The sequence below is a fragment of the Trichosurus vulpecula genome, chromosome 6 (genome assembly GCF_011100635.1).
Source record: "Trichosurus vulpecula isolate mTriVul1 chromosome 6, mTriVul1.pri, whole genome shotgun sequence".
Classification (NCBI taxonomy): Eukaryota; Metazoa; Chordata; class Mammalia; order Diprotodontia; family Phalangeridae; genus Trichosurus; species Trichosurus vulpecula.
Genome location: NC_050578.1, coordinates 77366795 through 77389129, shown reverse-complemented (window position 1 = coordinate 77389129; position 22335 = coordinate 77366795). Strand labels below are relative to the sequence as shown.

Below are 22335 nucleotides of genomic sequence, written 5' to 3'. Positions count from 1 at the left end.
AGGGGAGGGTTTTTTGGGGACAGGCAAAGCAGATGCCACTTAATTCAATGTTGCTTAAATCACATCATATGGGCAACTGTCAAATTATAATTGATTATATTAATGTAGTACTTTAATTTTTGCAAAGTGTTTTATTTTTCTCATTTAAAATTCAATCTGTGCACAAAGCCATTTTGGTGGCAATGAGATCTTAGTTGGAGTCTGGCTTGTTGGCAATGAGATCTTAGTTGGAGTCCCCCTGTGAGAATTTCAAACAGAGACTAGATGATTAATTATTGTCATGTGATGTTACGATGGAGACTCTCTTAAGGTGTAAGCTAAACTAATATGGCCACCGAGGTCCCTTCCAACACTCAAACTCTGTGATTTTGAAGCACTGGACTCATTCTTCTCTAGGATGTACTCTGGACTCACTCTATCATGTCCCAACTCACTCCAGTCCTGGAATTGGCACATCTGAATCATCCTCCTCCACCATGGTCTCTAGACCCTGAGAAGACGGCTTCTTCTGGAACCTTCATTCCTAGAGGGTGCTCTTGTCTAATTCCTCTCCTGGTTATACTTGGTACTTTCTCTACTACTTTACTATGTACGACCTATGGTGGGTACCTTTGTTTCCATCCCTCTCCCCCTTTCATATACTGTCTTCTTCCGTTAGAATGTAAACTCTTTGAAGGCTGAGACTGTCTTTCTATTTGTATTTATATCCCACCGCTTAGCACAGTGCCTGGCACACAGGAAGTACTTAATAAATGCTTGTTGACTTGGACTGAGTCAGAAAACCTGGCTTAGATTTTCTGACAGTTACTTATTATAAGTGGCTTTGGACAGGTCACTTAGTGGTTAGCTCTCAGTAGCTTCATCTGCAAAATGGAAAAGTAATAGTTGTACTATCTGTCTCACATGGTCATTGTGCTGATCAAGAGAGAGTGTGTCTAACTACCATCTTTTTCATCTGGCCAAACTACTCGGAGAAACCACAGTCAGACTTTTAAAAAGACAAGTAGTTGGAGGATTTCAATACTTCTTCTTAGGAAGGAAATCAGAACCTAAAGCTTTTAGAAGCAACCAGAAAGCAAAACCAGGAAAGATTCTAGTTGTCTTTCGTGTCTTTTCCCTATCACGTTCATTACAATGGGCAATTACACTGAATTTAAAATAATACTCCTATTCCTAAGACACCGTACAATCACAGCATGTTACATAGTGAAAGAAGCATTAGCAGATATTTCCCTACCAATCTTAGACTCCTACTGCACACCAGGTTAGTTACACTCCCATAATTCCAGGCCAGTGGCCAGAGTTTCTGGGATATGTAACTGTAGAGGGCAAGAGCATGGGTGATTGGGTACTGGGTGAATAGTGCCTAGAATGTTAGCATTGGGGAAAAGGGACAAAAAATGGGAGGCTGGTGCTAATGCTTCTGTTTCCTCCTGTAATTGGAAAATTAATTATTAAAAAATTCTCCAGAATTCTCATTGCATTTTCCAATAAGGTGAACGATAATTCTATTATTTTTTTGTCATCTTCCCAAACCCATAACATGCATATTGAATTTTTAGCACCTTTCAGTGGAAATTTTGGCAAATTCAGACAAGAGCTATCTTTTATCCTGGTTCTAACTTCACATCTAACTTGAAATGGGTTTTATTAATGGTCTCCCCAAATAGCTGGATAGCAGAAGGAAGATCAGCCCTAGGGCCTCTAAAATCTGAATAAAAATATCCTAATGCAAAGACTAAAAATTCCTAAATAGTTTTGGAATGCAAACAGAAACAAGCTTAAGTTTAGATTACACCGTATCTCAAACAACCAATTTATTAATTTTATCCCTTTGAAAAAACCTCTATCTTGACTTTGCTTGAGAAAACATTCTTACACAAATAACACGATCACAGAATTTTATAGCTAGAAGCAAACTTGAAGCAAAATCCTCCTTTCATTTCTACATGAAGAAATTGAGGTCTAGAGGATTATAACCAGACCAAGACTATGGATTTAGCGTAGCAGGGCGATGGGGGAAATGCAGGTGGGGGTAGAACCATCACTAGAACCCAAGTGTCCTGCCTGTCCAAAGTCTATTCCACTATACCCATGGGTTAAGAATAATTTATTTCGGAAGATGAAATAATTGAGAAGGAAAAAATAAAAACTCAGAAAGATATGTATTTCCCTGTCAGTTTCAAAAATTAAAAAAATTAAATTGACAGGGGGGTACCAACACCCTGGACAATAGTGAATCTACATGGGTCTTCCATGCACTATGGGGAAGAGGGCTTCATTCAAAGGTGGGTTATATAGAGAGGAATTCATGTCGCTCATACTGGAGATTTCAGATTTGGCAGAACCATATACAGTGATTGGAACACTTAGCACACTTGTAGCTCCTTGAGGGCTGGGATCATTTGATTTTTGTCTTTGATTGAGGGACTGTAGTTAGACCACCATCTCACTCAGGTTGATAAGCAACAACCTTTGGAATATACCTTAGAGACTTCCATCTGTCCTTTTCTGTGTTGTTTTCTGGGCCTTCGCTTTCATAGGAAGCCAGGTAAAGAGCTACAATTAGAAGTAAGAGGGATATTAGCAAGGTAGGCTGTGCTCATTTTTGACGCTCAATTACCCAGCTGCCCCATCATATGATAAGCCATTTCTTGATGCCCAATTCCATTAAGAACGCTCATTTCTGATTACGTGATGACCAAGTCCAGACAAAAAGCTCTTTCAGAACAGAGCTCATTAAAATGCTTAGGAAAGAATTTATGCTGCATGCAGACTAAAAGACATCAAATAATCCAGGCCAAGAAGGAGAGAGAAAAATCATTTCTTGATATTCCAAAACTTTTTTAAACTAATAGGCAAGTAACATTATTGGGCTGACTTTTCAATCTTGTAAATTTCTTCATTCATTCCTCACTCTACATTATCCAGACTTATCTCTTTTAGAGAGGGGTCAAAAGCACCGGCAGAACTTGAGTAGCACCAATACCAAGTTGCTGCTCACTGAACAGAAAAACTGGAAACTAGAATAAACCCTTGATCATCCTGGAGATCACAGAAGGGACAGATAATCAGAGGGCAGGAGGGAGGAATGACCAAATGCTGCCATTTTGATAATTCCAAGAGGAATGCCAGAGAGATTTTCAACTAAACATGGTGCTCACCATCCTCACTGAAGACCGGAACAGTGAGCAGATACTGCAACGTCTTCCGCTCTCTCTCAAAGGGACACTCTACTTGCTTCCATATCATAAATTCACTCACTTGTTTGGCCAGCTCCCAGAATTTCTGAAAGGGAAAGGAAGAAACACATGAATCAAACTTGGAAGGCCCTCACTGATCTAAACAAGGAGGAAACAACTCCTAGCTAAAGTACTTAATCAACGTGTTACCATTCTTTCTTCACTTCAGAGTTGTGTTGTGAGGTCTCCCCTTAGTTCCTATGCATCGCCATAAAGATTCTATCTCTACCCATCAAGAACTCTGTAAGAATTAAGCCCCTGAATGGTAAGGCATGTATTATATTGGTTTTGTCACTTTGTGTTTCTACAATGCTTAACCTTCTTCCCCATCTCCTTCAAGACAACCACTCATTATTTATGTACTCCTACAGAAAAATTCTAATCTGTCTTCCATATGACAGACCTTCCCATATTTGGGAACAGCTTAATATACACTGTAGATATACAACCCATTTTCAAAGTTTTGAGATAAAATGAAATAGAGTCAACACTGAAAGTATATTAAAGAAAATTTGAGTTTTCTTTTTTATGACTCAGAAGGCTTGGAAAGAGCCTGATGTTGTTATCTCTTGGGACATCACTGTGGACGTGGATACGACTTTATAGGAGAGATGCATAAGTGATGGTTGGTCAGCTGGTACATTACCCTGCTTTTCAGTAAGTTGCTTTTTTTGTATACCAGGCAGCTAGGTGGTACTGTGGACTAAGCATTTTATACTTGGTGGTAACTCAATGAGGGGCACGAAATTAAGCAAAACAGAAAACCAAAACACTTAGGGAGGTAGGTGGCTTGGTGGAGAGAGTGATGGACTTAGAGTCAGGAAGATCTGAGTTCAAATCCTATCTCAGACTCTTACTAGCTGTGTGACACTGGGCAAGTCATTGAACTTCTGTCTCAGGTTTCTCATCTGTAAAATAGGGATGATAATAGCACCTACGTCCCAGGGTTGTTATGAGAATAAAATAAGAAAATGTTTGTAAAGTGCTTTGCAAACCTTAAAGTGTTATATAAATGGGAGCTGTTATTACTATTTTTATTAATAAATGAATATTGAATCCACTCACCTCAAAGTTAATATGACCATTTGGAAGGCGATTCGCACAGCCCTCATTGAGGAAGTAGATATCTTTGATAAAGAGGCTGAAGAAGGGGATCACAATCTAAAGAAAACACAAAGTTCTGGTTTTTGTTATGCAAAGAAACACATGTCCAGTGATGAAAAGACATCGAGGTCTGAATGAACAGGGATCATGGAACAATGTTAACAATTAGTCCTAGGCGATGTCACAGGGTGTTAACAGTAGAGACTTTCATGTAGCTGAGGCAGTTTCCTACTTGAAGGACCCCGAATAAGAGACATACTAATAATTCCATTTTACAGTTAAGAGCTACCAAGGAAGTTCTAAGCAAAGTGATTAGGAGTTTTGCAGGTGGGAATGGCCTGGGGTCAGGGGAGAAATGATTGAGATATCCTATTGGGAATGGAAAAGAAGCTTTTGATGCTTTTATTCTTAATTCTATAGATGTAAATTAGAACAAAATCTCATGCAAATCTAGCTATTTTCACCTTCTTTATTATACAGTAATGTACTTAATTGTTACCAATTCTGTGTCCAGGAGACACACTGTTTTGTCATAAGCAAGCATCAGTGGAAGCCCTATCTTCCTCGATCTCCAAAAACCTTTGCCTACTGAGAAGGTAAAACACTGGAATACCCTAGAATTTCCAGGGCCAGCTGCTGCTTTCTAGTAAGAAAATGTGATATTCATCTCACAAGACTGGCCACAGCCTCCTCAGATGGGAAATCATACAAGCACCATTGTATGGCGATATGCTGGGAGAAATGTGTGATAGAGGAGAGGGAAGGGGCCGTGAGCTTCTCCTTTCCATTTCGGGGGCCACCTTCCTATACCCCATGTACTGTGTGACTAGTGCCTTTCTATTCCCTATGAAGAGAGGAAGACTTCTGATATTGATTATGTTCTTGAGCAGGGGTTAGCAAACCATGGGCCAAGGGTCAGATCCAGTGACCATTCTTAGCTTTCAGGCCACACCCAAACAGGCAGCCTGCAGGCCACGGTTTGCTGACCACTTCTCTTGTGAGTTAATTATCTTAAACAGAAGTTGTTCCTCTAAGCATTTTCTTTCTAATTGTGGAATGATATCTCCACCATTAGGTGGATACCAGATACCAGATACCAGAAAGCTGGTGAGGAGCTCAATTGTGAATATTCAAATTTGGGCTGATTGTCATCATATTTGGAGCTAAAACAATACAATGGGTAAGTTATTACTGAATTTTTATTCAATTTAATCACAGAAAAATGAGGGAGACTTTATTGGGTGATATCTGCATCATTTAGGTGGTGCAGGGGATAGTGTCAGGCCCAGAGTCAGGCAGACTCCTCTTCCCAGTTCAAATCCATCCTCAGACACTTACTAGCTCTGTGACCCTGGGTGGGGGGGGGGGCAAGTCACTCACCCCTGCTTGCCTCAGTTCCTTCATCTGCAAAATAAGCTAGAGAAGGAAATGGCAAACCACTCCAGTGTCTCTGCCAAGAAAACTCCAAATGGGGTCACAAAGAGTCAGCCATGACTGAAATGACTGAATGATAACAACAACAAAATTGCTGGTATGAATCCTATTTTAATATGTTATTGCAGACTTTTGGATAGCATTTTACTATTCAGTAAATTATATTATAATACTATCATTATAATACCATATATATTATATATCTTATATACATACATATATAAGCTATATAATGTACATTATATATCTTATATAATACCACATATATCTTAATACTATTATAATAATACTATACATATTATGATACTATTATTATAATATGGTAAACTATAGTATTCACTGTTCAATAATTCTCTTTCATCGCTTAGTCTCTCCCTGGTTAGGTATCAAAACCATACATATTTTACACATACATATATATTTGTATATATGTATATGTATATATATATATATATATTTGTATTATAGAAAAAGTTTGGCAGGCTTTTTTCTTTTCCTACTTTTTTGCACATGGTTTATGTAATCTAGGAATTAATTTTTCTAAGAACGTTTGATAGAATTCACTTGTAAGCTCTTCTGGTCTTCAGGTTTTTGCTTTCAGATTTCATTTGTGGCTTGCTCAATTAATTTTTCTGAAACTAAGTTATTAACATTATGTTCCTGTTGTCTAGATGCTCATCTATTTCAAAAATTTTTTGGCATATAATTGGGCAAATTAGTTTCTGAGAGTTTCCTTTTATTTCATCGTCTTATGTTGAGAATTCTTTTTCAATTAAGCTGTCTTTCTCTTTTAGTCAGATGACATACTTACCTATTTTATTATTTTTTCAGAATCAGTTTCTAGTTTAATTGATTAATTCAATTTATTGCTTCCAATTTTGTCAATCTCTTCTTTGATTTTCAGAAGGGCTGTTTTAAAATTACTTATTTTTATTGTAACGTTTCCTAATTTTTTTGAATATAACTCAATTTGCCTTGACAAGCAATAGTGAGTGACTATGTGCTAGGCACTAGGAAATACAATAATAAAAACAAACAGTCCCAAAGAGAAAGATAAGGTTTGGGCTATCTTCTTCCATGTTCACACATGGTTCTTCTGGGAGTTCAACGGGGAGACAGATGGGGTAAGACAAGGAGAATGAGGCAGTATATCAAGGACTTTAATGCAGCTGTCAGGGTATGGTTTACCAAGTTAACTATTAACAGAAGAGCTTTCCACTCATGGTCAATTCATGGTCTTATTTACTGTCCCCTTTCCTCTAATTGTATCTTTCCCTCCTTGGGTATTAAAGGATGAATGGACTAGGGCTTCCCTGGTGTGCCTCAAAAGAAAAACGAGAAGCCCAATCAAAGGATCAACATTACTTTTCATTTCGGAATAAAATGTGGTCTCTCACACACAAGCTTCTTGTATCAGTGTATTTTCGCAACCTACCTTCTCTCTGCTGCTGTGAGCTGTCAAAGACCTTTGTGCTGCTGCTCGGAGAGCTGTTCGGTAATTATAAAAATTGCTCGAAGGGTCCATCTGATGCTGTACGCAGAAGGGAAGTAGCATTATTACTCAGCATCTCCCAACAACAAAAGATTCCACTGTACATTGTCTAGAAATGACAATTATAAAAATAGCAAGCTAATTTCTGTGAAGGCACTCAGATTAGGAGTAGGGCTTATTTTAATGTAGAGGATAGACAGTGAAACACAAATCTTTTCAGATGTCTGAAGCAGATTTTATTTGTAGGAATTGATAAGCTTTAATGTCAACTAGTCCAAATTCATAGAAAGTTAATATTTGGAAGTAAATTCATCACTGATAATTAGTTGATTAAATAACATTAGAAAAATTCACTAATTTTTAACTAAAGCAATAGGTCTTAACCTGGAGTCCATGAACTTAAAAAAAATTGGTGACTAGTTTTGAGATAATCAGTTTCCTTTGTATTCCTAGGTATCTTATTTTGCACATTATTCTGAGAGGAGGTACATATGCTTCACTAGATTGCCAGAGGGGTCCATGGCACAAAAAACTTAAGAACTTTTGATCTAAAGGATAATTAGAGCATGAGGATGGTTAGAGAAATGTAATGGTGCCACATTCTGTCAACCTCTGCAGAGAACCCACTATTTGCATTTGATAAAATAAAATTACTAATAAATCACTAAAGGAGACATATTAAAGAAATGGCTTGTAAATATGAACAGTCACTTAAGTAATCTTAACCACATTTCCTAATCTTGACATTTTTGAAATTGACTCATTCATCATCATCTCTTAGAATAATACCAGGTGATTTCAGGAGGATGAGAAAATGCCTGGATAAAGAAGCACCTACTTCCCTCACTTAATTTCATGTGGCTATCGATCCATGAAAGACAGCTGCACCAGAGTGGGTTGAAAGCTGCCCTTAGATCCAGGAAGCCCTGGATTCAACTTGTGCCGCTGGCCCATACTGGCTGTGTGATCTTGGGAAAGGCAATGAACCTCTTGGTGCCTGAGCACTAGGGCTATAAATTGAAGAAAAGGCACTGAACCTGCATCAAAGGTTTCCTCACGTGGGAGTTTCCTATATCATGAAATGCCAGGTCCAGTCCCTGGCCCTATCCTTAGCTATTCATAACAGCAACTGCTCCTAATATCTGAGTAGAGATGGAGTGGAGAAGTGGATGGATTACTGGTGTGCAAGTCAGGAAGATCTGGGTTCAAGTCCTGCCCCCAATTCATACTGTCTGTTACCCTGGTCACATTTTAGTGTTCCCAGACAATTCTCTAACACTGTAAGTTGCAGAGAAGCTGCCAGCATGCATCAGGAGAAAGAGTTTTCCTAAGCATGGAGCTCCCTGCATCAAATTGCAGGTTGAGAGAGAGAGGGAGAGATGGAGAGAGAGAGAGACAGAGAGATAGGGAGAGAGGGATAGAGATACACAGAGAGGGAGAGTGAGGGAGAGAGAAGGATAGGAGGGAGAGAGAGAGAGAGAGAGAGAGAGAGAGAGAGAGAGAGAGAGAGAGAGAGAGAAGACGAAGAAGATGAAGAAGGAGGAGGAGGAGGAGAGAAAGGTCGAGAGAGGGAAAGGGAAAGGTGGAGAGAGAGAGGGAGAGAGGAGGAACAGAGAGAGAGAGGTACAGCATGATATTATGGGAATGGAGCATAGCTCTTGGAGTTCAGAAATTTGGGTTTGAATCCCGTCTAATTCATCTATGTTCTGCATAGTCTTTGGGCAAGACTGCTGAGTTTCAGTTTCCTATCTATAAAATGGGTGTATGAGTGTGACTGTGTGTGTGTGTGTGTGTGTGTATTACAGCACATATAGGTTATATGTGCTATAAAAACCTGAGTCGTTATTACAAAATACTGTTTTGAGGTTTACATTTATTATTAACAATAGTAACCACATATTTATTGAAAGTTACATGACTGTTTTTTTCTTTCAAAGTCCTTGAATCTGCAAAATCCCTCTCCTTCTGCCATACCAAGGTTTACACCTAAGACTGTAATGCTACTGTCAGGGGATGGTTTAACAAGTTAACTACATAGACAAAATCTTTTTTAAAAAGGTAAAACAGCCCACTCATGCTCAAGCCAGGGCCTTGCTTATGGCTCCCGTCTCCTCTAACTGCATCTCTCTTTGCCCTGGGACTGAAAGGGTGATTGTTCTGGGTCTCCTTTGTGGTCCAAAGCCAATCCCTCCATGAAGCACGGGGAAACGGCTTCCCTTTGCAAGAGCCAAAGGATGCTGGGACCCCTTCAGAGCATCAAGTATGTTTACCTCGAGAATGTCAAACTTGGCAGTCTTCACTTTGGCCCAGGTTTTCTTTAGCCGGGAGACAGGGCTCATGTTCATGCCAGCTTTCCATGTAAAATTAAAAAAGTAAAAGACAAATCAAATGCAGAACTCTATCCCAAATTCTGATTCTAAAAATGCGCCCATTATCAATACTGTTTCTACAAATGCCTCTAGACTGTAAACTCTAGTAACCATGCCTGTGATTTTTCAAAAATCACCCCCCCGTGCCTACTCTATTATCCTGTGCACAACAGGAGTTCAATCTAGTTTTAATAAAATAAATGCAAATGTCTTTACAATTAAACAGGAAAATTGCTCCCAATGGCCCAACTGATTTCAAGTCTCTGATATTCATACTTTAAGAAAGACAGACAGGTTCTCTGGTACCACTATATAGCAAGGAAAATTAACTCTATTTTTTAGCTAGGTGGTGCAGGATAGGCCTGGAGTCATGAAGATCTGAGTTGGAATGTGACCTCAGACACTTGTGACCCTGGGTGAGTCATTTAACCTCTCTGTGCTTCTGTTTGCTCATCTGTAAAATGGCAATGGAAACAGCAGGGTTGTTGTGAGAATCAAATGAGACCATATTTGTAAAGCATTAGCACGAGGCCTGGCTTATATCCTCTACCCCCTACAGGGGAACTGTGGAACTCTGATATTTTCTTCCTCTAAGGTACACGTTCTTAAGCTGGGGTCTCTGAATCTGGGATTTTTATCATATTTTAATAATATTTCAATCAATGATTTAAATAATATTTCAATGTAATTGATTTATTTTATAATCCCATATATTTTATTTCATGCATTTGAAAACATTATTCTGAGTGGGGGTCCATAGGTTTTACCAGACTGGCACAAAAAAAGGTTTAAACATGACTCAGAGTGATTTTATTGCTCATTTCCATTTAAATCTCCAGTTAAATAGAAAGGAAATTGGTCGGGGTTTTTTGTTACGATATATTAAAGACTTTTTTAAATGGGGGAGGGGGAGGAAAGAAAAGACCTAAATTCTTGACACATCGCCACTTTGTCAATCTTCTAATCTCCTTTATCTAGGCCAGCCCTATCTATTCATCTTCAAAAATGATTTGGACTCTATTTCAGTCCCAGACCCCATACCTGATATACAATCTTTCCAAACCCTTGGTAACAAGTGGCTTAACTGCTTATAATTATGCACAGTCATATGGGAGGGAGGAGAGAAGAAAAAAAAAAGAAAAAAATTTACACGATAATTTTATTATATATTTAAAAGGAATAGCAAGTTGTACATAATAGATGTGCAGTTTCATGTGCAATCATCTTTTTTTATTATACTGTTAAGGAAATGCTTGTTTTATTCCATAAATTAAAAATAAAATGAATTATTATTAAAAAGTCAGTCAACAAGCATTTATTAAGCACCTACTGTGAGTCAGACACTGTGCTACATCATGAAGATACAGAGGACACAGTCTGTTCTCAAGGATCCCAAAGTCTAATGGGCCAAAGCTCCTGCATAAATGGAGCAAGTCTTGTGGGGGAAGGTGGTAAGAGATCATGCCAAAATATTCTCACAAAAATAATGAGGAAAAAAACTAATTAGGAGCCTAAAAGCAAAGTCTTTAGAAGTACATCACCTCCTTTTCCCTTCCCTCCCAATCATACTGTCAGCAATCTGCAAACTGCTGAGTCCCAAGATGGGCCAATGCTGATTAAGGTGCTCCAAGTGTCTTACAAACAAACTTGCCTCTATGTGACTTTAAACAGTGTTTTATAGATACATTTTCTTGAGGGTTCCATTCTGGAACATAAAATAAACTGCTAGATTTAGAAAATCCTCATCTTTTGCTCATGTTTTGTTGAGAGTTGTTTTCCATCAGTCCCATTATGAGGAAAGTGTCCTCCTGGACATACTCACATATTATTGCCATCAAGGAGTTAAAGTTGCCAATGTTGAAGCACTCCCGGGCTACATCAATGAAATATTCAATCATTCTTGCTCGGTGCTTCTTTTTCACAGGCTGAAAAACAATGGCAGTGAGATGTGACCTACCAGAGGATGGATAGAAAGCCAAGGTGATCCCTACTGAGCAGGCCTACCAGAGGATGAATGGAAGCCCAATGCCATGATTACTGAGCAGGCCTACCAGAGGATGAACGGAAGCCCAATGCCATGATTACTGAGCAGGCCTACCAGAGGATGAACGGAAGCCCAATGCCATGATTACTGAGCAGGCCTACCAGAGGATGAATGGAAGCCCAATGCCATGATTACAGAGCAGGCCTACCAGAGGATGAATGTAAGCCCAATGCCATGATTACTGAGCAGGCCTATCACAGGATGAATGGAAGCCCAATGCCATGATTACTGAGCAGGCCTATCACAGGATGAATGGAAGCCCAATGCCATGATTGCAGAGCAGGCCTACCAGAGGATGAATGGAAGCCCAATGCCATGATTACTGAGCAGGCCTACCAGAAGGTGGATGGAAAGCCAACACAAGGACTACTGAAAAGGTCAATGAGGCTAGCTTCTAGAGGACAAGACAGGATCTATTCTCTCACCATGCAGATTTCAGTGGCAACCAAGTAGCTGAGTCGATTAAACCATTCCACGTAAGCTTCAAGGTTTCGCGTCTTTTTTGGCTCATCATAACAACTCTGAAGACACCCAAGAAAAACAACAGAAGTTATCATAACCAGTTACCAGACAAAAGGAAAGGCTAAAATCAGAAAACCAGGAGGAAATCATACAATAATATTCTGCCTCTACTCAGTGGTATGCTGGTAAAAATTTAACAACTGGATCTCTAGGGGTGCATAACACTTTTTGGGTTTAATCTGCATTAATGAAGTTTTCCCCAACACTTTCTTATGTCTAGACCGTCAACACAACAATAAGTAGGTTTTGATTTGTAATGTTTGCTGATTTCTGAGGCATAAATGCTTGTCATAAAAATTTAACAGCTGACCCTACTCTTGCAAGGGCATGCCTTTGCCTCTGCCTCAGTGATCACTTAAGATCCCATGTCACAAGGGTTCCTAGATGTCTTATATATTTGCTCACTCCAACGTATTCATTCCCGTGACCTTTCTCCCAAATCCTGGACTGGGTGACTTAGGACTGGACAGAGCTATTCTTTCGTTGAAGTCTTAAGCCTTTATACCCTGGATTTAAAGAGTAAGAGCCAATATGTTATAGCATGACCCTGATCTTCAGGGGGAGAGCAACAATATGACACCACCACAACGAGTGGACTAGAATGAAAGGACTAGAATACTCTCTCCTAAAATTAAGCATCAAAATAGCAGCTTATGTAAGTTCAAATCCCACCCAGCATTTGGTATCTATGTAGGTAATTGACTTAATTTTTCTCATTTGTAAAATGAGAATAAGATCTTGGGTCACTCCCACCTATCCCCAGTTCCTGCCATTTTGGAAGTCCACTGAAGCCAATGGATGTCTCAGACTAATGTTAAATAACTGAAGGAAATGCTAAATTTTAATTAGAGGTTAGTGAACATAAATATGTAACTGTTTTTCCCACCCAAGGTCACAGAACTCCTCAAGAAACCCCATTCTAAGGTCCCTTCTACTTCTGAATCTATGATCATACCAGTCCAAAGATAATCAATAAACATTTGTTGCATCCTTACTAAGTACCCAGCACAATGATAAATTTTTAAAAGCACAAAAACAGTCCCTGCCATGAGTCAAAGACTCACATGCTAATGGGGGAAATAAAATGCAAATGGCAAATAAAATTCCAGGATCTCTGCCCAGGCTCTCCCCAGTTGTCAGTATTCTTGCCCACCTTAAATTTACTTATCTGTGTAGATGTTGTTATTACATCTCCCTGAGGGAAGTGAGTGTTTCATTTTTAATCTCTTTACCCAGTACCTAATATAATGTTTACCAAAGAGTAGGCACTCAATAAATGTCTGCAGACTGTCTTTGGGTTCATCAGCTCATAGATGTTGAGCTCAAAGAAGCCTGAGAGGCCATCTAATCCAACCCTGTTATTTTACATAGAAAAAACTAAGGTTCCCAGATGTTAAATGACTTTGGCCACGGTCACAGGGGCAGTGGGAGACAGGGGTGGGATCTGATGCAGGTTGTCTGCCTCTGAAACGCATGTTCTTTCCACTGTCCCATGAAGGCTCTCACTGTCGTCACTATGAAGATCTCAATGCCCTCCACGTCTCTGGGACTCAATCAAAAATGAAGCAGTTTCTTATATTCCCAGTGCCTTGAACATAGGAGATGATGAATACATGGGGTGTCCCAAAAGTCTTAGTGCAGTTTTAAATTTTTAATGACTTAAAATAATTAAAGGGAGTGAGGGTGGGTGTCCATATTTTAAGCTATTAAGCTTTAATAGATTAAACCTGCACTATGACTTTTGGAACACCCTGTATAAAATGTTACTGAATTGAGCACATGGCAAGCTGGGTGGGTGTGAGGGAGACCCGGGGGTGTGGAATTTGTGATCTCTAAGGTTGTAAAGAAAAGCCTTCACCAAACAATCGTTAGAGACCATGCGGCACTTAGCTCATCTAAGTCAGGTCAATTTGTTTTCTCTCTCACAAGTCCCCTGTTAGTATTTCACTGAAGAATTTGATCTTTAGCTCCTATACTGAGGGGAATCTTAAGGACAGAAAACAGCTGTTGTCCTTGCTCCCACAGGATGGTGATTTCTAGGAAAGTGTACAATGTCCACACCGTCTGAAGGGCAAAAATGTATCTTGCAGATATCCAATGGGGCTACTTTTAGAGAGAGAGGGTAAGTGAAAGCTTTATATGTCTTCTGCTGGCTTCACCCTAATAAAGAGATCATTTGTCAAGGAGATCAAACTGCATCTCAGGGGAAGAAAAACACCATTTCTAAGAGCTTTTTGTCAACCAGGTGAATGTCTCTATACTATTCTTGTAACTGGATCAAAAGGTGAACTGTTTTCTAACAATAGCTGCTAAAATCATGACATTCACCGAAATCAAAACCAAGCCCCAAAATCTAAAGTTCTAATTACTAAAGTTTCCCAGAAAAGAGAAAGTGACCCCCTCCAAAATTAAAAAAAACTCCAAAACCATGATGGGCTAAGACACCTGGGAAAAGCCTCCACCGACACAAATTAAAAACAAACCAAATCTTGTGCATTAAACTTGTTCTCACAAAGCTGAGGTGTGGAAGTTTTTTAGAAGTCCCAAGAATCCCCTCCCAATTCCATTCTATAGGGTTCAGTACGGTAGGATCACATACAATTTTAGTTTCTGGAAGAGTCACTGCATTGCAAGGTCTTTTACCTTGTTGTTGTCCAAAGGATCCTTCTGCAAAAACGCCTGGACAAATTCTTCTGGTCCTATATAATTGAGCCTCTCCTGGAAATTTTAAAAACAAATCAAACCACAGTGAACCAGCTATTTCTCCAACTATATAATTAAACAGGAGAGGCAATACATCCTAGGAGATAGAGAGCTGGCCATGGAGTCAGGACGACTCAGGGTGAAGTCCTATCTTTGGCACATATGGATGAGCCATCCTAGGCAAGTTACTAAGCTGCACTGCCCCCACCCCTCCGCCCTGTACCCTGCACAATTTTCTAAGATCACAGGTTGCAGATTTAGTTCGGTAGAGGGAGCTTCCTCACTTGGAAGTTCCCTATTCCAATACCATATCTGGTCCAAAAATAAAAGCATTGACTCTTGGCAACTATATTGTTTTTCAAGATGCCCTTAGAGAAAGGTTCTTCCACAATTATTTTAACATCTTGTTTGGAAGAAAGTGGTTCTCTTCAGTGAGTTCTTTGCCTTAGTCTGAGAGAGAAGCTTTCTAGATCTGGAATGAAGCAGCCTAGATGGCTGGGACTGGAGCAAGAGGTAGGGATAAAGAAGGGAATGGGATAACTTTGCAGTTCCTCATGGATTAGCTATTGAAGTGAAATCCCAGAATGACAAATGTGCCTATTCTTGATTGCAAATAGAAAAGTTAAATACAAAATATTTTTTGGACTGGCTACCATTTTGGATTATCCACTTCTCAGCTTCCCACCATTACAACAAATAATCAAAAGTTTGCTGGAAGGCATAATGATTCAATAAAAAAAATAACCTGTGGACGTCCCATTAGACTGTGGGGCCCTCATTCCCCTCAGCACAGCATGATAGTAAACACTTAATAATGCTTTTTACTGACTAGATGTAAAGCCAAACGAAAGCAGCAACCTTACCAGCTCTATGTGAGTCAGTTGCTGTGCTAATGTATAAGGATCACTGCAGATGGTAATTATATCTCTTTGTATTGACTGAGGTTTGGACTTGAGAACTGTAAGCCGATCTGTGGATGTGGAATTAATTTTTGCAAGGACCTCCTCATACTGGCCGAGAGTAGCGAGCTTTCGGATCAATCCCTGTATCATTTGCTGAACGGTCTTCCTGTACGTCTGCCATGACACAAAAGATGAGATGTTACTGTACAGGGTTTCAGATTTTTTAAAAACATCATATAAAATCAATAATGAAGTTACAGTCCACATGCCTGTCTGCAACATCCACAGTATAAGTTTGTTCTGCTCATCAGAGATTATTTGGTTTTGCTCTCTGGTGGCCTTGACTCAAGCTGAAGGCCTCAGGAGCATGGCAGAAGGAACCCAAACTTCTCTGTCATCAATCCCAGTCTACAATGGGCCTATCAGGGAATTGTTCAGTGCAGACTCCCTAGGCTATCCCAGGTGTGGAAGACATAACACGGAACAGGTAAATTCAATTCATTCCTTATATGCTCTAGGCCCAGTGCTAGATTGTGGGTCACAATCCCGTATGGGGTTGAGAAAAATTTGGCAACAGTGAAAGGTTTCTGAATGCTCAATCACCAAAAATTAATTAAAAATCAAACACATAATGAATCCAAGGTGTTTCTGGCAGCGTTTGCCTGTGCTGCATCTCACAATTCCATGGCAGCCTGGGTTCTGAGCATGAAGCAGGCACACTTTGCACTGCTCACGCCCTCAGGCCACGCAGTGCCAATGAATGCTGCCCAAACAGAAAAAGGGGTCGCAAGCAGAAGAAGTTTAAGAAGCCCTGATTCCAGGGAACCAACAATGTTTGCTAGACCATCTCACCAAATGCTACCATTTCCTTCTCACCATGTCTATAGTCACCATGACTATAGTTTCTCATAACGCCAGTGACATTTAGGTCTTGTACTCAGGACATGCTCATCTCCCCTCCCAAACCAGACACTTCTCTCATCACAGCAGCTCTGAAGGAGCCAAAAGAAGGCAAGACAAAGAGAAAATGAATTTTTTATACACTAGCCCGAGGTGCACAAGACAATTTTCCTCTCAATACAGAAGTTAATTTGTTTTCACATTAAAGGAACCAATTTAATCTAACAATTTACACGACTTTGTTCATTCCAAAAATATTCACTGAGTGTTGCCTATGTAAGTTATTTTTCTAATGTCTCTGAGGAGTCACTGTCCAGCCCTGAAATGCTACCATACTTATCTGAGAAAACTGTTCAATTTTCTGTCTTAAAAAGTGTTTTGAAGTTTCCCCACAGACAGGACCTTCTTGGGTCACAGATAGGCAGGTGTGTACAAGGGCAATGTCATCTTCTTTCTTGGGGAAGGGCAACTGCTACATTTTTAAAGAGATGATTCCACTCACCACCACTTTGAGCCCTTCTCTGGCTCCTACTCCAGCCCCTGCCCACATGCAGAAATAGCTTTCCAGGACCACCAGATGGAATGGCAGTTAGAATCAGGATGAGCTGCCCACTGCATCTTCTCAGCAGGTCATCAGCTGAGTGTACCAGGGGACAGGCAATGGACAGTCCAAAGAAAAGGGCTGGACTCAATTAGGGATAACTCCTACTGCTTCCTTCATTTCTTATGAATGGTAAACACATCCTAAAGGGAACTCATAGTATTAGGTACAGGATCTTTCATTTGTATGGAAAGGTCAGGGGAAGAGTCAAGTCAAGGGGGGTAAAATGAAGATCTAAGATGGAAAAGAATGCTAATGTGCTGCTTAGAGAGAACTAGAATATAAATGAAGAGTATTGGGAAACACATGAAGAAAGTCATCAAAGGCCATTCAGAGAACAAAGAACCTGTGAGCATTTATATTTCCATTCCTGAATAATTACTTTCCCTACAGAGCCTAACACATTGTTAATGGTTTTCTGTGTTCATTTTTTAAACATTTTAAACATTTACTTTCCTTTTTTCCAAGATTTTAAATGTTGGTGACAGTAATTAACTGGTAAATAAAGTCAGATCATAATATAAAGATAACTCTTATCATGTAGAGTTATTCGTCACATAACTCCCAATGTCAGATTTAATTTATATTTTGGTTGCAAGGTATCTCCTTGGGGGAAAAAAACCACTAAGCCCAATTATATAGACTCATCCTAGTAAAATCTGTAGAGCTTGACTCTATTGAAGTTAACATAGAGATGCTATCAAAATGCACCCCCATCACTGATGAGCAAAAAGTCTCATCTCAAATCTAGGGAAAAGTCAGACCACCTCCTGATGATTGATATGTAGAATGTTAGAGCTGAAAGAGACTGTGAAACCATCTGGTCACAGCTCTCATTTTATAATGAAGAAAAATGATGACCAGAGAGTTAAAGGTACATCCTCAGGATCACACTGTTAGCGGCAAGGGTAGTACAAGGACAAAGCCAGGCCATTGTTTTTGTTGATTCTAAGGTAACACAGAGAGAATGAGACTATAATATGATAATTTGATGGAGGCAGGCATTATGGTCCTCTGCCCAATCCACCTTTGCCTACCTATGATCCAGCCCTAATCAATAGTAAATAAGAATAGCAGACCAACTAGAGTAAGAATCAGCGAAACATATCAAACTCAATAACCCAGTCAGTGGTGGATAAATCCAGGAACATAAATTCCTTCTGGCAAGAACATCAGTAAAAATTATACTATGGTTTGGAGAAAAAATACGTTTAGACCAGTTTTTTTATACCATATGACACGATAGTTTCCAGGTGGATATTTGAAGTAAATATTAAAATTCATATAATTTTTAAAAATTGGAGGAAAACAAAAAGAGGTATTGACAAAGATGATAAATATATATAGTCAGTGTCAGAGGCACTGTGGGAAGTCAGAAATCAGATGTGGTTGGTTTTGCTAAAGTTTTCTTTTTCTTTTTTAATATGTTACAAATTTCAGAAAATGAAATTCCTTAATTCCTCTGCACCCTTTGTCCTATCACTGATCACACCTTGTCCAACCCTGAATTAATCCCAACATTTATCAATTACACTCCTATTTAAATTCTGTTGAAGGGAGCCACACCTTTTACCTTTCTTTGTATCACCAGCACTTAGGTGAAATGCCTGGCACCTAATAAGCATTTAATAAATTTTTTTTTGCTGACTGACAACCTTCTAGTGCTCTAGGCTAATTTTTAATACTATAAGTTATAGAGAAGAGGCTAACTTGTAATGGCAGAAAGAGTTTCCTTTTTAGGGAGTTCCTGCTGCCAATGAAATCTCAGATTCAGAACCCAACCCTAACCAATCATCTTTCATTGGATACGGGGGGAATGTCATGACACACTTTTAATTTGCACTGCTAATATTTTCTCCATCACTTTCTTAAGTCTAGACAATCAAGAAAACAATAAAACAAGCCCTGATCTCCGAGGATTAACACTCAAACTGAAAATCTGGTTCCAGCACACCTCTGTCTACACCTAATCTCATCTAATTCAATATGCTCATTTGGCACAATTTCCCACAGAGTCTGAATATCTCTAATCTAGCTGGGCTAAATTAACAGACTGGGGTTACCAACCTCCTCGCCACTGGCTATTCGATGGGTGAGGTCTTTCAAATTCCTCATCATTCTTTCATCTCGAAAATCATATGGAAATGTCTCAGTCCATTCCGTCAGGAGCTGAAGAATTTTGGGTGCAATTTTTCGAATTTGGCTCTAGAAAGAAAAAAGAAAAACCATATCATTACCAGCTGCCACCAGAGAAGGCTCCCACAGGATAAACAGGTAAATAAAAATTTTGTTGACTGGGAATTGTAGGTGAAATTAGAGGCTGAGTCTACGTTTCCATGGTTCCCTTTGCTATATCACTGTCAAATGGGTAATCAAATTAAGGCATACACCAAAAACAATCTAAGACATTTTTTTTCTTCCCATGGTCTTTATACCATTCCCTGTGATGTAGGGTCATGATAAGGTCCAATGTGGAATGAACACTGGACTTTGAGTCCAAGTACCTGTATTGTGTTTCAGATCTGCCATTTACTATCTATATGACTGGGCAAGACAGCTTTCTCTTCTGTGAAATAGGACAAACATTTCTGCACTACCCACTGCATGAGGCCATTGCAAAGAAAGTACTTTGTTAATTACATAAAATGCTATTTTAATAACTTAAATTTAATTAATTGGGGAATCTAGGTGGAGCAATGAATAGTACTCGGCCTGAAGCCAGGAAGATCTGAGTTCAAATCCAGCTTCAGACATTTCCTAGCTATGTGACCCTGGCCAAGTCACTTAACCTCTGTTGGCTTCAATTTCCTTATCCATAAAAAAATGTAGCTACCTCCCAGGGATGTTGTGAGGATTAAATGTGACAATATTTGCTTTTAATGGATCCCCATGTCTACTTGGCTCAAGAACTATTACCATAAATTTCAGAAGGGCCAACCTATGAAATAATAGGACGCGGCAGCAAAACTGAATTAATATTTCCAGATTTCATCCTTACCTTGTCCAAGCTGGGATCACTTAACCTCTGGTGCTCAACGCACAAATGGCAAACTTTGGCCATTAGTTCAAATGGATGCATAAACAAACGAGAACTGAGTAGAAAGGTAAATATATATGTTCTCTGTGGGCAAAAGCAAAATGTAAATATAAATTAATAAAAATCCTACGTTCACATTCCTGCCAAAATATGTGTCTAATTCCACATACTCAATTCATCATCAACTCAGTATTAACTTTATATGTAATACTGCATTGTATTGTAATGTGAATGTATGATATAATTATAGTAATAACATAAACATTGTAACATAATAGTATATATGTGTACATATTTTTAACCATACAGTCAAAGCTGGAATAAGAGGCACTGTGCAGGATAGAATTAAGTGTTCTATTACAGCTAAATTAGCTCTCAACATACCTTAAGGCCCACGTTTAAACACTGAATTTTCTTTCCCTAGATGTATGTAGGTGTATGTATGTAAGCTTCTTGAGAACAAGAACAGTTTTGTTTTTGTCTTTAAACAAGCCCCTGTCCTTGGTATACAGTAGGTGATTAATAAATGCACGATTGACTGATGCCTCACCATGTTCAAAAAGGAGGGGAAAGCTGAGATCCAGCTTGGCTCCTAAGGCTACTCGGCAGACATTTCTACTTGGTCTTGAAGACTGGTGAGAATGTACAAGGCGACATCTCATCCATTTCCTCCAAATCACCAAACTTGTCTCAAAGAAAAATTCAACCCTAGAGGCACCAAAAGCTTTTTGTATAACTATATAATATGTTAATTCCTCATACATGTAAGAAAAAACAACACACCCTCTGAGTAGCACACTGAAAGGAATGTTTGGGCCAGACCATTTAAAAGTTGATCTTTCGAGTAAGCTATTTGTTTGCTCAGGAACTGAGTTTGATTCAGCACAATATACCACTATATGCTTTGCTGTAAACTTCTTGTCTCCTGAGAAGCCAGTAATGAGGCAAGGGCTGTTTGTTACAGTCCTTTCAGAATGCCTATGAACCAAGAAACCCCACTGAGTTCCATTTTTACCCCGAGCAGCTCATAAACAATTAAGGAGCTGAACAAGAAATCTCTCTTACTTTTGCTTATAAGTAACCATGTGGTATTATTTCTGAAAAGACCTTATAAGAAGCCATATACATGCATAGATTTACAATAGTCATTACAGAAAAAAGGCTGTTCTTTTCACTGAATCTTTTGTCAGGGATTTTCACATTTTAAAAAGCATTGAAAATGATCAAGATCTCCAATTGGGGTGGGTGGGTATTTTTTATGAAGACTTCTCAACCCTGCCTCTCCTTGGCCAAATATCTCCTCCCACAAGACACAAAGAGTTGCTTAGCAAGTCATTCCAGTTCTAAGCATAATTCTAAAAACTGAGAGGGCCAGAGAAAAAAGCTGGCCTCTGGCCAAACATACAAATGACCTCCAATGAGGTATGGCTTCAGCCTGAACCTTTTAAATGCTAAAAGCCACCATCTTTTCATATAGCTTACTCTACCTCTGTCTCTAAGCAGATACATATCTATTATAATCCATATATAAGTGTTATAACACTTAGACTTCCTGAATAGAAATCATGAAAGGGTAATGACCAAATACAAATAATCCAATGATTAATAATCCAATGGTAATAATCTATTGATTAAAGGGTAGTAATCCTATGGAGAGTCAGTGAGTGTAGAGGTGAGGAGACAGAGACAACCTTGGAATTAGGAAGGCTTGGATTCAAATCCCACCTATCTCTAAACACATGTTGGCAGTTCGACCCAGGGGCAAGCCATTTAACTTCTCAGTGTCCTAGGCAGCTCTCTAAGATGCTTTGTCCATGGACAGGTTTTTCTCACTGGAAATTCCCTATAACAATGACATCGCAGGTCTAGCCTCCAAAATCCTATGATAGAGAACGTTCAAGGACCAATCACATATGTACATGAATCAGGAAGGCCCTACATTTGATACACAACAGAACTAGGGGTCTTTTATAGGCTTTAGTAAG

General features: G+C 39.2%; 1 protein-coding gene across 1 annotated transcript in view; it reads right to left on the bottom strand.

The window, feature by feature from the left end:
- The window catches only part of RASGEF1B (RasGEF domain family member 1B), a 43094-nt gene that overhangs the window by 2144 nt on the left and 18615 nt on the right, over positions 1–22335 (bottom strand). The window contains exons 3-13 of the mRNA XM_036763768.1: positions 20312–20434; positions 19381–19518; positions 15774–15986; positions 14851–14925; positions 12111–12206; positions 11464–11566; positions 9543–9622; positions 7216–7311; positions 4308–4403; positions 3165–3288; positions 2487–2559 (exon numbers count right to left, since the gene is read on the bottom strand). Coding sequence (XP_036619663.1) covers positions 2487–2559; positions 3165–3288; positions 4308–4403; positions 7216–7311; positions 9543–9622; positions 11464–11566; positions 12111–12206; positions 14851–14925; positions 15774–15986; positions 19381–19518; positions 20312–20434 — 1217 coding nt within the window. The remainder of the gene's footprint in view (positions 1–2486; positions 2560–3164; positions 3289–4307; positions 4404–7215; positions 7312–9542; positions 9623–11463; positions 11567–12110; positions 12207–14850; positions 14926–15773; positions 15987–19380; positions 19519–20311; positions 20435–22335) is intronic.